The sequence below is a fragment of the Salvelinus fontinalis genome, chromosome 33 (assembly GCF_029448725.1).
Source record: "Salvelinus fontinalis isolate EN_2023a chromosome 33, ASM2944872v1, whole genome shotgun sequence".
NCBI classification, from domain to species: Eukaryota; Metazoa; Chordata; class Actinopteri; order Salmoniformes; family Salmonidae; genus Salvelinus; species Salvelinus fontinalis.
Window position 1 is genome coordinate 24,763,475 of NC_074697.1, and position 14,761 is coordinate 24,778,235.

The 14,761-nt window shown below is 46.6% G+C and overlaps 1 protein-coding gene across 18 annotated transcripts in view; it reads right to left on the reverse strand.

The window, feature by feature from the left end:
* Nucleotides 1-14,761, reverse strand: part of LOC129831871 (protein Aster-B-like) — a 163,974-nt gene that overhangs the window by 17,671 nt on the left and 131,542 nt on the right. For 12 of the 18 annotated variants that reach the window (XM_055895399.1, XM_055895389.1, XM_055895406.1 and 9 more), the window contains 2 exons: nt 3,729-3,948; nt 2,022-2,042 (listed from right to left, as the gene is read on the reverse strand). In XM_055895399.1, coding sequence (XP_055751374.1) covers nt 2,022-2,042; nt 3,729-3,948 — 241 coding nt within the window. Of the gene's footprint in view, nt 1-2,021; nt 2,043-3,728; nt 3,949-12,923; nt 12,947-13,365; nt 14,398-14,761 lie in introns of those variants that run through there. The other 6 variants (XM_055895398.1, XM_055895396.1, XM_055895391.1 and 3 more) reach the window with 3 other exon arrangements.

Below are 14,761 nucleotides of genomic sequence, written 5' to 3' on the forward strand. Positions count from 1 at the left end.
CACTCACTCATTCATTCACTCACTCATTCACTCACTCATTCACTCACTCACTCACTCACTCACTCACTCACTAACTACCGGGCCAAACCAGAACTGGCCAGCGCTAGCTATAACCCAGACAAATCTATCAGGTATAACCCACATAGCTTCAATCAACACTAGAACAACAAAGTAGTTCTGATGAACAGAACTGAGAAGGCCTGATCAACCTAGTGGAACAGTAAATAAAGACTGTAGCACCAAGCCTAAAGAGTAATCTGATCTAAGTGCATACATTTTAGTACTTTTTCATACTGGTCCCCCATGGGAATCGAATCCACTACCGACTGCTAAATCCCACAATTCCACACCTACTAAAACACTCAACCAACCATGCTCTACCAACTGAGATGTTATATCAACGTTTTGACACATCACACATTGTACAAAAGGAGTGACACTTTAAGGAGGGAGGAGAGAGGAGAGGAGGAAGTTCTGGTCTGAGACAGGAAGTGGAGACAGCTAGGGGCGCAGACTGACATCACACCACAGGAGGCTGCTGAGAGGAGGACGGCTGTGCATTGCCACCTGTGCATCACACATCTACAGAGGATGGGAAGAGGTCGTCACTGGTCAAATCGGGCTAGGGGATCAATGGGCAAATTAAAGCAACAGGAAATGCTTACTTTAATCAGGTTAAGTCTGTCATACTGAAAGGAAATGAAAGAGAAAATGAAGAGTTAACCAACATGAAGGAAAGAGCTCAGAAACAAGAGAAGGGTAAAGGCTTTGTTTTTGATTTGCATGTCTACTAAGAGTACTAGGCTAAAACACTAAAATATCCAGGTTTGCGTACTTGTAGTGCCAAGACACACTATTGTCCTATCTAACTCTACTTTCATGATGTGTCCATGTCTCAGTGTTTTGGTCTGAGATGGGTCTTTATGCTGAGTCTCTATGTACTCTCTCCGTAGTGCTGCTTACTGTTTACAGTTCCATAAACAGCCTCATTGATTGATGACAGTGGGAGACTGAGCAGAGCCGTCATCACTGAAGCAGCCAGCCAATTAGTTGGTGTGGGACCGCCGGCCCAGGTCCTCTACAGAGAGGAGCCCCTCTCCCTGCCTGACTGTCTGTGTGTTTCTGGATTGCATTAGACTAGGGTGACAGAGCTCACGTTGCCTGGGAGACTGCACACAGTGCCAGGGTCATGTGACTCCTGCTGACCGCCGGCCGGGGCTCACGTGGGACCAGAGAGGGCTGGCACTCGGCCACACCACGGGCCTGAGGGGTGATGTCATCGACTGGGTGTGCTGTGAAATGGGACAGACACCGCCTGAACACCAACTCAACTGACCAAATGTCGCTTGGCTGCCATTAACACCATCCTGTCTGCCTGTCTCATAGTCCGTGACAAAGCTGAATGTAGCCGAATGCAGCGAATGTGCTGACGTGCATCAAAGGGTCCTTATATGAGAATGCTGTAACTAACCGGTGACACATGGCCTCTGCTGCTGTCTTGTCTGAGGAGAGGAGTGGTGTATTCTGGGCTTGCGTGGTGCGAGGCAGAGAAAAGGAGCTTCTGATGTAGAAAGCTCTAGGGTCATCAAAAAGTAATGTCACACAGGAGTGGTGGAAAGGGATGCCGAAGGGATTTTACAGTCTCCGCCTGCCACCATCCCTCTGCATTCAGGCACATACTCAGCATCTCAGAGATTAGGGTGCTCTTAGTTTAGACAAAACAACGAGCTATGTTGAAGTTTTAATGGACTTGGGGCAGGGGTTGGAGGAGATAGAACAGACTGAAGCACACTGAGACAAGCTGGGAGAGAGACGTGTCTGAAAGCCAGCAGCCCTGCAGGGAGTTAGATGAGAGGAAAGGTGGCAGGGTGGCAGAGGGGGTAGAGGAGAAGGTTATAGCAACATGGATACCATCTGCAGGGAGTGTGTTCAGATGGAAGAGGTGGGTGGAGGGGGCACAGGACAGCTCACAAGACATGGAGGTGGGGTGGGGTTAAAGAACAGAAAAGAGTAATGCTTACTTTGGAAAGTCGCTTGTGAGACTAGCATGCATCAGGAGAAGAACAAAGAAATCAGAAACAAAAAAAAAATGCAATATACAACAGCTGAAAGAACCCTTTTTTTTTTAAACAGTCAGTTTCAGATCACAGACATTTCATATGGCGGCAGCGAAAGTAAGAGAAAGCAGGCGCTCTGTGTCAAGAAGAAAGAATGAGAGAAGAGGAGAACACAATGACAACAAAAGCAACAGGTGTCTGACACCACAAGGACTGGGGAGCACTGTGAGCAGTGAGTGAATGGGAAAACGGATGAGAGGTGAGAGAGCCATTGCCGCCAACTACCACACTCCTTATCACTTCACAACAATAAGATTTTCAGAGGAGGAAAGTACTAAATATATCACCCAATATTCTCATGTTCATGTTTTGCTTAAGATGTACGCTGAGTTACCCACAGTCAAAGCTCCTGTCCTTCACTCCACTACCTTACTCTTCAATTCAGATTCTGATGAGCGAGAAGTGAGACTACAGCCTCTTGACCTGCCTACTACCCTCTGTCAGAACGAGCCTTGCAGAGTTGAGATAGCTGCAGTTAATGACTGGCTGACTGCTGCGATGGAGTGGGCTGATTGACTGAGTGCCCGGCCTGTGATTACAATGCTGCTCTGATAGGACCAGATGGATCCAGGGGATGGAGGGAGATAGGGATGTAGGGTGGGAAAAGGGATGGAGGGAGGGGAAAAGGGAGGGAGGGAGAAAGGGAGGGAGGTAGTAAGGGAAGAATACAGTGAATCTGTGGTATAAGCATCTTTCCTGATGATGATGGGTCCTTATCCACAATTGATGTGCTGAGGGTCTCGTTACTCAGTCTATGATTGGCCAATTGTACGAGAGTGACAGTTAGATCTGACCTATAGTTTGAGGATGGAAGTTGGACATTACCCTATCAGAGTCATAGCAGCTTTTATCAGGAGTACATTCTACCACTGTCAATTGGGGCTACATGAGGATGGCATGTTTGATCCAGTATGGTGTGCCGATGCGAAGGTATGATGGGGGTAAAATCACTATGGAATGGAAAATAAAAGCTGATAAAACCATGCCATTTCACAAGATATCACGATATCTCACTCCTTCTCGTTGACTATTTCTTACAGAACATGTTTTATGGAATGCAGGAAGACAATAAGACTTTACTGGCAACATTTGGAGGTTATCAAGACATTATGTCAGGGGTAAACAGTAAAAAAAAATATCTTATCACAAAACATCATTAATCCCCCTGTATCACCTCAGTGATCACCAAATAAATGTTGATTTCAGATTGTATTGGAAGTGATGTTCAGGAATGATACACATGTCTTGCTGAACTGAAGTGATAGGCCAGACTGACATGATTTATTTGTGAGTTATGAATGCACTGTATGATGAACTAGTCATTTTGAAAACGGCACTGTTGGTAGTCTATTTCAGACTATGACCTGTACTGTCTTGTAGTGTGATTGGTGGAAGAGGACTATGCCCCTGTACTGTGCTGTAGTGTAATTGGTGGAAGAGGACTATGATCATGTACTGTGCTGTAGTGTAATTGGTGGAAGAGGACTATGATCCTGTACTGTGCTGTAGTGCGATTGGTGGAAAGAGGACAATGATCTTGTACTGTAGTGTGGGTGGTGGAAAGAAGAGGGCCCTGAAACGGAGACGGTCCACCTGCGCTGTGAGGCTCACCTTGGAGTTCTTGCCTCCGCTGCGGGCGGACTGCAGAGAGTAGGTTCGCTGGACCACTTGCTCGGGGGTGGAGGGGGACTTATCAGAGGAGTGGTCCGAGTGGCCCTTCTCCACCATATTCTCACTAGGCTCCAGGCTCTGGGGCGTGGGCGAGCGCGAGCGTTTAGGACGCAGGACGGGCGAGCAAGCAGGCGTGCTCCTGTTCGAGTTACTGGCAGTGCTGGGGGTGAGAAAGAGAGAGGGGGAGTATTAATTCTACTTCTCTAAACTCTTTCATCACATCATGAAACTACATATTCTGCACTGTTTGAAAATGTAGGGACGGAGCAAAACCCATTAAAAAACAATGACACACATTACATGAATAACACAGGAGTAACTAATAGTACCACTCCACAGTTCATTTAAACACCTTATCTAAGTGTAAGCCACTTACTTTTACACTTATTTTACCAGGTAAGTTAAGTTGACTGAGAACACATTCTCATTTACAGCAACGACCTGTGGAATAGTTATATAGGAGAAGAAGGGGGATGAATGAGTCAATTGGAAGCTGGGGGTGATTGTGTGACCGTGATGGTATGACGGCCAGATTGGGAATTTAGCTAGGACACCGGGGTAAACACCCCTACTCTTATGATAAGTGCCATGGGATCTTTACTGACCACAGAAAGTCAGGTCAGCTGTTTAACGTCCCATCCAAAAGACTGCACCCTACACAGGGCAATATCCCCAATGACTGCCCTGTCCCCAATCACTGTGCCTCCTACTGGCCCTCTAACTTCCAGTAGCATCTGGTCTCCCATCAAGGGACCAACCAGGACAAACCAAGCTTAGCTTCAGAGGCAACCCAGCAATGGGATGCAGGGTGGTATGCTGCTGGCTAAATGTTAATGATGCTAATGTGTTGCCGTCCCACAGGCAATGCTAGGCCTACTAGTGTACCATGTAAAGACTGAGACGTATGATCCTATTCATCCCCAGAGTGAGTATTGAGGTTACATCATGGCAAATAGGCTTGAAAGCTACCCACTAACACAGTTAATAACAACAGCAGCTAGCCTACATAACCCACAGACCAACAACAACAGCAGCAGCAGCAGCTAGCCTACATAACCCACAGACAAACAACAGCAGCAGCAGCAGCTAGCCTACATAACCCACAGACCAACAACAGCAGCAGCAGCAGCTAGCCTACATAACCCACAGACCAACAACAGTAGCAGCAGCGGCAGCTAGCCTACATAACCCACAGACCAACAACAACAGCAGCAGCAGCAGCTAGCCTACATAACCCACAGACCAACAACAGCAGCAGCAGCAGCAGCAGCAGCTAGCCTACATAACCCACAGACCAACAACAGCAGCAGCAGCTAGCCTACATAACCCACAGACCAACAACAGCAGCAGCAGCTAGCCTACATAACCCACAGACCAACAACAGCAGCAGCAGCAGCTAGCCTACATAACCCACAGACCAACAACAACAGCAGCAGCAGCAGCAGCTAGCCTACATAACCCACAGACCAACAACAGCAGCAGCAGCAGCAGCTAGCCTACATAACCCACAGACCAACAACAACAGCAGCAGCAGCAGCAGCTAGCCTACATAACCCACAGACCAACAACAACAGCAGCAGCAGCTAGCACCAGAAAAAATAGCATAGTCAAAAACAGATGGCATACTCTACATGAGTCATGAGGATTAGTGAAAACCATAAGTCAGATAATGTATGTAATATCCCACTGCTGTATCTTTAAAGAGCCAGGAGAAACACTCACCCGGGGTGCACGTGTAAATACACACAGAAAAATTATACAGCAGTGGGATATACAGATTGGATAGAGGTAGAGAAATGTAGCGCTAATAGAAGAGGAGTGCAGAGGAGGATAGGAGAGGAGTGAAGGAGAGGAATAGGAGAGGAGTGAAGGAGAGGAGGAGGATAGGAGAGGAGTGAAGGAGAGGAGGAGGATAGGAGAGGAGTGAAGGAGAGGAGGAGGATAGGAGAGGAGTGAAGGAGAGGAGGAGGATAAGAGAGGATTGAAGGAGAGGAGGAGGATAGGAGAGGAGTGAAGGAGAGGAGGAGGATAGGAGAGGAGTGAAGGAGAGGAGGAGGATAAGAGAGGAGTGAATGAGAGGAGGAGGATAGGAGAGGAGTGAAGGAGAGGAGGATAGGAGAGGAGAGGAGTGAAGGAGAGGAGGAGGATAGGAGAGGAGTGAAGGAGAGGAGGAGGATAGGAGAGGAGTGAAGGAGAGGAGGAGGATAGGAGAGGAGTGACGGAGAGGATGAGGATAGGAGAGGAGTGAAGGAGAGGAGGAGGATAGGAGAGGAGTGAAGGAGAGGAGGAGGAGAGGAGTGAAGGAGAGGAGCAGGATAGGAGAGGAGTGAAGTAGAGGAGAAGGATAGGAGAGGAGTGAAGGAGAGGAGGAGGATAAGAGAGGAGTGAAGGAGAGGAGGAGAGGAGGAGGATAGGAGAGGAGTAAAGGAGAGGAGGAGGATAGGAGAGGAGTAAAGGAGAGGAGGAGGATAGGAGAGGAGTGAAGGAGAGGAGGATAGGAGAGGAGTGAGGGAGAGGAGGAGGATAGGAGAGGAGTAAAGGAGAGGAGGATAGGAGAGGAGTAAAGGAGAGGAGGAGGATAGGATAGGAGAGGAGTAAAGGAGAGGAGGATATGAGAGGAGTAAAGGAGAGGAGGAGGATAGGAGATGAGTGAAGGAGAGGAGGAGGATAGGATAGGAGAGGAGTAAAGGAGAGGAGGATAGGAGAGGAGTAAAGGAGAGGAGGAGGATAGGATAGGAGAGGAGTAAAGGAGAGGAGGATATGAGAGGAGTAAAGGAGAGGAGGAGGATAGGAGAGGAGTGAAGGAGAGGAGGATAGGAGAGGAGTGAGGGAGAGGAGGAGGATAGGAGAGGAGTAAAGGAGAGGAGGAGGATAGGAGATGAGTGAAGGAGAAGAGGAGGATATGAGAGGAGTAAAGGAGAGGTGAGGAAGAGAGGAAAGGAGGAGAGAAGGGAGGAGTGGTGCGAGGGACGCTTCCCTTCCTGAACCACAGGCCAACCTGTTTATTAGGTCCTGTCTCTTGAGACCAGCCTGCAAAGACAACGTCCCAAATGACACCCTACTGCCTTTAAAATCCACTGCTTTTGGTCAACGCTAGTGAACTGGGTGGGGAACTGGTTGGGGAACAGGGTGGGGATCCGGGTAGTGAACTGGGTGGATAACTAGGTGGGGAACTGGGTAGTGAACTGGGTGGATAACTAGGTGGGGAACTGGGTAGGGAACTAGGTGGGGAACTGGGTAGTGAACTAGGTGGGGAACTGGGTAGTGAACTAGGTGGGGGACTGGGTAGTGAACTGGGTGGATAACTAGGTGGGGAACTAGGTGGGGAACTGGGTAGTGAACTAGGTGGGGAACTGGGTAGTGAACTAGGTGGGGAACTGGGTAGTGAACTGGGTGGATAACTAGGTGGGGAACTAGGAAGTGAACTGGGTGGATAACTAGGTGGGGAACTGGGTAGTGAACTAGGTGGGGAACTGGGAAGTGAACTGGGTGGATAACTAGGTGGGGAACTGGGTAGTGAACTAGGTGGGGAACTGGGTGGGGAACTGGGTAGTTAACTGGGTGGTGCTGTGGGTAGTGAACTGGGTGGGGCTGGGTAGTGAACAGGCTGATCCTAACTGTCAGTGATCTCTGTGGCTGTGCTCTGCAATACCCAGAGCTGATCTCTCATCTAACTATTTGGATGGATGGATCATCAGCTCTGATAGAGTACATTGTGGTTACAAACAAATTATGTGGTGTTGTTATTTGATAAGGAAAAGTGTGTTTGTGTTTGCACAAATGTACTGCAGGTTTCAGGAGAACTGACTGTATGCACACGTACCTACTGCATAATACTTCAACATACAAGACAACGATGATTCAGAATATGTTTGAGCATTTGTGAGTATAGGCCTATGTACCTGTATAAGAAAATGTGTGTGTAACGGTATACAGTTGAAGTCGGAAGTTTACATACACTTAGGTTGGAGTCATTAAAACTTGTTTTTCAACCACTCCACAAATTTCTTGTTAACAAACTATAGTTTTGGCAAGTCGGTTAGTGTCTGAACCACAAGTAATTTTTCCAACAATTGTTTACAGACAGATTATTTCACTAATAATTCACTGTATCACAATTCCAGTGGTTCAGAAGTTAACATACACTAAGTTGACTGTGCCTTTAAACAGCTTGGAAAATTCCAGAAAATGATGTCATGGCTTTAGAAGCTTCTGATAGGATAATTGACATCATTTGAGTCAATTGGAGGTGTACCTGTGTATGTATTTCAAGGCCTACCTTCAAACTCAGTGCCTCTTTGCTTGACATCATGGGAAAATCAAAAGAAATCAGCCAAGACCTCAGAAAAAAATTTGTGGACCTCCACAAGTCTGGTTCATCCTTGGGAGAAATTTCCAAACGCCTGAAGGTACCACGTTCATCTGTACAAACAATAGTACGCAAGTATAAACACACAGCCGTCACACCACTCAGGAAGGAGACACGTTCTTTCTCCTAGAGATGAACGTACTTTGGTGCGAAAAGTGTAAATCAATCCCAGAGCAACAGCAAAGGACCTTGTGAAGATGCTGGAGGAAACAGGTTCAAAGTATCTATATCCACAGTAAAACAAGTCCTATATTGACATAAACTGAAAGACTGCTCAGCAAGGAAGAAGCCACTGCTACAAAACTGCCATAAAAAAGACTGCATCTGCACATGGGGACAAAGATCGTACTTTTTGGAGAAATGTCCTCTTGTCTGACGAAACAAAAATAGAACTGTTTGGCCATAATGACCATCGTTATGTTTGGAGGAAAAAGGGGGAAGCTTGCAAGCCAAAGAACACCATCCCAACCGTGAAGCACGGGGGTGGCAGCCTCATGTTGCGGGAGCGCATTGCTGCAGGAGGGACTGATGCACTTCACAAAATAGATGGCATCATGAGGGTGGAAAATTGTGGGGATATTTTGAAGCAACATCTCAAGACATCAGTCAGGAAGTTAAAGCTTGGTCGCAAATGGGTCTCCCAAATGGACAATGACCCCAAGCATACCTCCAAAGTTGTGGCAAAATGGCTTAAGGACAACAAAGTCAAGGTATTGGAGTGGCCATCACAAAGCCCTGACCTTAATCCTATAGAAAATTTGTGGCAGAACTGAAAAAGCGTGTGCGAGCAAGGAGGCCTACAAACCTGATTCAGTTACACCAGCTCTGTCAGGAGGAATGGGACAAAATTCATCCAACTTATTGTGGGAAGGCTACCCGAAACGTTTGACCCAAGTTAAACAATTTAAAGGCAATGCTACTAAATACTAATTGAGTGTATGTAAACTTCCTACCCACTGGGAATGTGATGAAAGAAATAAAAGCTGAAATAAATCATTCTCTCTACTGTTATTCTGACATTTCACATTCTTAAAATAAAGTGGTGATCCTAACTGACCTAAAACAAGGCATTTTTACTCGGATTAAATGTCAGGAATTGTGAAAAACTGAGTTTAAATGTACGTGGCTCAGGTGTATGTAAACTTCCGACTTCAACTGTATGTCAATGTATGCATGTAAAAGTGCACAGGATATATGAGTGTACAGGAAATGTCTCACAAGCGGCCCTCATAATATGTAGTGCTGTGGAATCAGCGAATAATGCAATGAGCTGGTACAAAGCAGAGGACACTGCTATTTCTCCTGCGTGCGAATCACTGTCTGAACCTAGAGACTGCCTGAGATACACACACACACACACACACACACACACACACACACACACACACACACACACACACACACACACACACACACACACACACACACACACACACACACACACACACACACACACACACACACACACACACACACACGCACCCACAGGGCACAGATGCACCTGGATGCACATTGACGCAGACACTGACACACATAAGCACACACACAGAACAGTTCTCATATGCCAGTGGGCTGTGTGAGCTGCCTCATCTTTCATGTCACATCCTGGCTCAGTTACTAACGATCTCACGCTCACCTGACTTTCATCAGATCCACAGAACCAGACAGAGTTATGATCAGAGCTGAGCACACAGGACACACCGTACTAGAACTACCCAGTCAGATATCTGCCAGTCATCATCATCACCATTAACTGTGGGTTTATAACCCCATTATGGCCAGTCTCACTCCATAAGTATAATGGCTCTGACTGACCACAGGGTCATAATGATCACAGGCCCTAACCTGACCTGCTGTCAGCTCTGTTCTCTGTCTTCTGATTGGATAGAAGCCTATGCACCTGTATTTCAAAACATTAATTATCAACCTAAGCCGACTAATATTGCATGCCTAGAGCCTAAATGCATTGAATGTGCGTCTGAAAAATGTTCAGAACAGTGCAGCCAGTTGTAATGAGCATTCAGTTGGATCACACATCCCTCAACATGATAAAGGCTGCGTCTCCATGGAAACCAACATCACTGCTTTTTGTCAGGGAGGAATTCTCGGCAGTGCTCTCCTCTTGAGATAAAACAAAACAATGGGAACATGGATAAATCCTCAGCATATGAATGGAGGTTTGATCAGCTCACTCCCAGTAATGTGTGTCTTTGCTTATTAGACAAGACTAGGTACACATGCTGCTAACATGTACAGTCAGACAAGAGCGTTATAGCCTTAGTCAAATGTTATTTGTCACATGCTTCGTTGACAACAGGTGTAGACTAACAGTGAAACGCTTACTTATGGGCCCTTCCCAACAATGCAGAATTAAAAAATAATAATAACATGAGGAATAAGTACACATGCTACAATGAGTTACTCTATGAACCAAACGTAACATGTGTGACAGGCCATTACACATTACTGTCAAGTAAATTGTCTCCCGTTTGTTCAGCATGAGAGGAGAGGACAAATGCATGGGCGGTAAGAATGGCATCCTACTGCAGAACAATAGAGACAGCTGTTTCAGGATGTTAGCCTATACCTGAAGCTGACCCAGAACAATAGAGACAGCGGTTTCAGGATGTTAGCCTATACCTGAAGCTGACCCAGAACAATAGAGACAGCTGTTTCAGGATGTTAACCTATACCTGAAGCTGACCCAGAACAATAGAGACAGCTGTTTCAGGATGTTAGCCTATACCTGAAGCTGACCCAGAACAATAGAGACAGCTGTTTCAGGATGTTAGCCTATACCTGAAGCTGACCCAGAACAATAGAGACAGCGGTTTCTGGATGTTAGCCTATACCTGAAGCTGACCCAGAACAATAGAGACAGCTGTTTCAGGATGTTAGCCTATACCTGAAGCTGACCCAGAACAATAGAGACAGCTGTTTCAGGATGTTAGCCTATACCTGAAGCTGACCCAGAACAATAGAGACAGCGGTTTCAGGATGTTAGCCTATACCTGAAGCTGACCCAGAACAATGACACAAAATATTAAAGTAGCTGCACAATTTGTATATTATGACTTGTAAGAGAAAATGATGTGGTTGTCATGACTAGTGAGAGACAATGCATGGCGGATTGTGGGTAAACAACTAAAAGCCTATCTGGCTTCTCGCCCCTACAAATGAAGCGCAACAAAGCACCGTCTATATGAATATTGCTATAGCAACTGTGACTAGAGAGAATTTCTTTAAATATTCATAATATGCTTCTATATATAATCTACTGGGCAGAGACAGGCCTTCTGTTGAGCTTGGCCTGTTAACTGGAAATAAGGGATTTGGAGGGGAAGGGAGAGACAACACTATCATGGCTGACTTTGATTGAGGACTGAGTAGAACTGGGTAACCTGCTAAATTAGTATAATATGCCAATCTGACATCTAATAACATCATTTGCATACAGTTTTGAAGCCTGGCCTCACAGCCATACAATACTTATTTCTGAGCCCCTCCAAGACGTATAAAAACCTACTACTAGTCTTATTACTTTAGACAGAAAGTAGGGAGGTTGGTCAGGGAGGATGTATGAGTGTTTACTGCGACCGTCTAGAAATCCAAAGGTTGCATGCTCGAGGCGAAGACAACTGTAGCATTTTAACTCTTCCCCTAACCCTAATTCTAACCTTAACCCATTTGACCTAACCTGCTGTATAATTTGTCGTTAGTTCACCTAACCACCAACATAAATTCTGCCCATAATTCTCCTTTATTGTTACTATGCAACTAGCAAACTGGCCTCAGAGAAAGACATATAATACTATACGTTCTCAAAGATGTATAATATGTTACTTCAAGCAATTCATATGCTGCTGTACGACCGGGTAAGACGTATGATACTGTACATTCTCTAATTTGTATGATATTTTTACATTCATAATGTAGTCTAAAGTAATGTAATATATCATACTAAACGTACGTACCAAATCCTACAAATTGCCCTGAGACCAGGTTGTGTGTGTAGCTACAGCAGGTCCCTAAGGCAGGGAAGCAGCTGGGCTCATCTGCATTACAGCACCAGAAACAATCAGTCCTGACTGTATTGTATGTAAGATAAGGTTGATAAGAACATGAACTGTACATACTGCAGCAGAACGACAAAACAATGCACTTGGACTGCACATGGAACACAGGTAGACCAAATATAAACCAAACAAGCAAATGATGGTCAAAGAAAGAACACTGAGCAATGAGATGCAGGGTGAAAAGCATTATAATGAGATTGGTACTCTACACATGCCCAGTGAGAAAAGCAAATCCGTCTGCTGGTGAAACTTTGTTGCTGTCTTTTTGTAATGTGCTCTAAATCTCTGGGCTCAGGCTATCCAAACGAGGAGGGCAATGCTTCGCTTCACAATGCACGGAGTTCCGGCCTGTTCCGAGGGGCCTTGTTCTCACTGACGCTTTTGCTGACCCTGGAAAATAACCATCTGGCAATGGACCTTGTGCTTCACCATGCTAAAAGTGCAGGGGTGGACCGAGCTCAACGGCAACACACGCACGCACACAAATCATGCATGACACAGCTTCAAACAGCACATACACACAACTAATACTAGCCTACACTTTCAGACACCACACTCAAACACATCCATGCAATAAACTCCATACAATAAACACACTACCCGCCCCACTCCCAACACCCCCCCCCCCCAACTACCTACAGAACTACAAGGCCACCATATCCAAGCCGATCGACGGTCTCAACTCCTCACCAGTCAATCATAGGCACAACAGCATCCTTAACATTGTTCACAAACATCCAGCTTCCGTTGGTTGCTGTGACGCACTCAAAAACCTCCATATCCTCATATAGAGAAAGGAGCAGCAAGGAGCTGTTCACCCAAGGCTCATCTGAGAGCTCCTTCTCCTCTCTCCCCGGGAGAGAACAGAACAGAATAGAGAGAAGAGCCCTGGGAGATTTCCTTCAGCAGGCTTAGGGCTCTGATCTCCTCCTGCCAGCGTGATCTCTTAATAACAAGCTAGATTACGTCCCTGTGACAACACCTGCCAAACGGGACAAGCGGATCGCTGGGCTGTTGACTGACACTCCCCTTCCACCCCCACCCATCTGCATATACAGCACTGGAATGCAGCACAAGTGTGTCTGTCTTTCTGCATGCAGACAGGCAGGCTGCTCTCTCCCTCCCTACTAACCTGGTAGCCATGTAGACCCAGCTCCGATGCGATCAGCCCCCTTTCAAGCCAAGGCTTCATTCAACCAGCGGGAGCCGCAGACGGGGGAAGGGAGGAGGGACAGAAGGATGAGGGGAAGGGGGGAGGATGGGTTCCGGAGCATGCCAGGAGGATGAGAGGAAGCAGAGAGAAGAGAGAGCACAGAGAGTTCCTTTTGGAGAGTGTAGAGGCTAGTCCACAGCCTATTTCTATCTCTCTGTGTCTAGCTATCTGAGGCTGCTCCCTCCCTCCCTTTTTCACTCACAGACTCCCCTCTCTCCTGTTCCCTGTGCGTTTGTCAGCTCTTCCTCTTGACTGGTGCGCCCTGTTCCCCATGCATTTGTCAGCGCTTCCTCTTGACTGGTGCGCCTGCTATGTCTGTATCCAAGCAAGGGTGTTCTCGACTCTCGCAATCACTAGTTTTATCTAATATTCACAGGCATACACAGGCTGATAGAGTAGAAGAGAGGGGAGAGGGACAGTGGCAGATAGAGTGAGGGACGGAGAGTGACAGTGGCGGAGAGAGTATGAGGGAGGGAACGTGACAGTGGCAGAGAGAGTGAGGGAGGGAGAGTGACAGTGGCGGAGAGAGTATGAGGGACGGAACGTGACAGTGGCAAAGTGAGGGAGGGAACGTGAGAGTGGCAGAGAGAGTGAGGGAGGGAGGGAGAGTGACAGTGGCAGAGAGAGAGTGTGAGGAAGGGAGAGTAACAGTGGTAGAGAGAGTGAGGGAGGGAGAGTGACAGTGGCAGAGAGAGTGTGAGGAAGGGAGAGTGACAGTGGTAGAGAGAGTGAGGGAGAGAGAGTGACAGTGGCAGAGAGAGTGTGAAGAAAGAAGAGGGAGAGAAAGACAAAGTGGTGGCTTCTACTTTGCATTCTGCCACTGCTTGGTGCTCTGAGCCTGCTGGCCACTCAATTATTCATGCTGTTCATGAATGAAGGGGCTGACATCACCGGCATTCAGGTCACTTTACATTCTGGCCTCTTCTGAATCATACAACCAATCCCCAGAAGACCCACTACACCCCAGAGCACACTGATATAAAATGTACAATACACATACAGTACAGTTCAGTCCACCCACCCATAACCACCTACAAACCCACCTAAACTCAGCAAAAAAAGAACTGTCCCTTTATCAGGACCCTGTCTTTCAAAGATAATTCGTAAAAATCCAAATAACTTCACAGATCTTCATTGTAAAGAGTTTAAACATGGTTTCCCATGCTTGTTCAATGAACCATCAACAATTAATGAACATGCACCTGTGGAACGGTCGTTAAGACACCAACAGCTTACAGATGGTAGGCAATTAAGGTCACAGTTATGAAAAGTTAGGACACTAAAGAGGCCTTTCTACTGACTCTGAAAAACACCA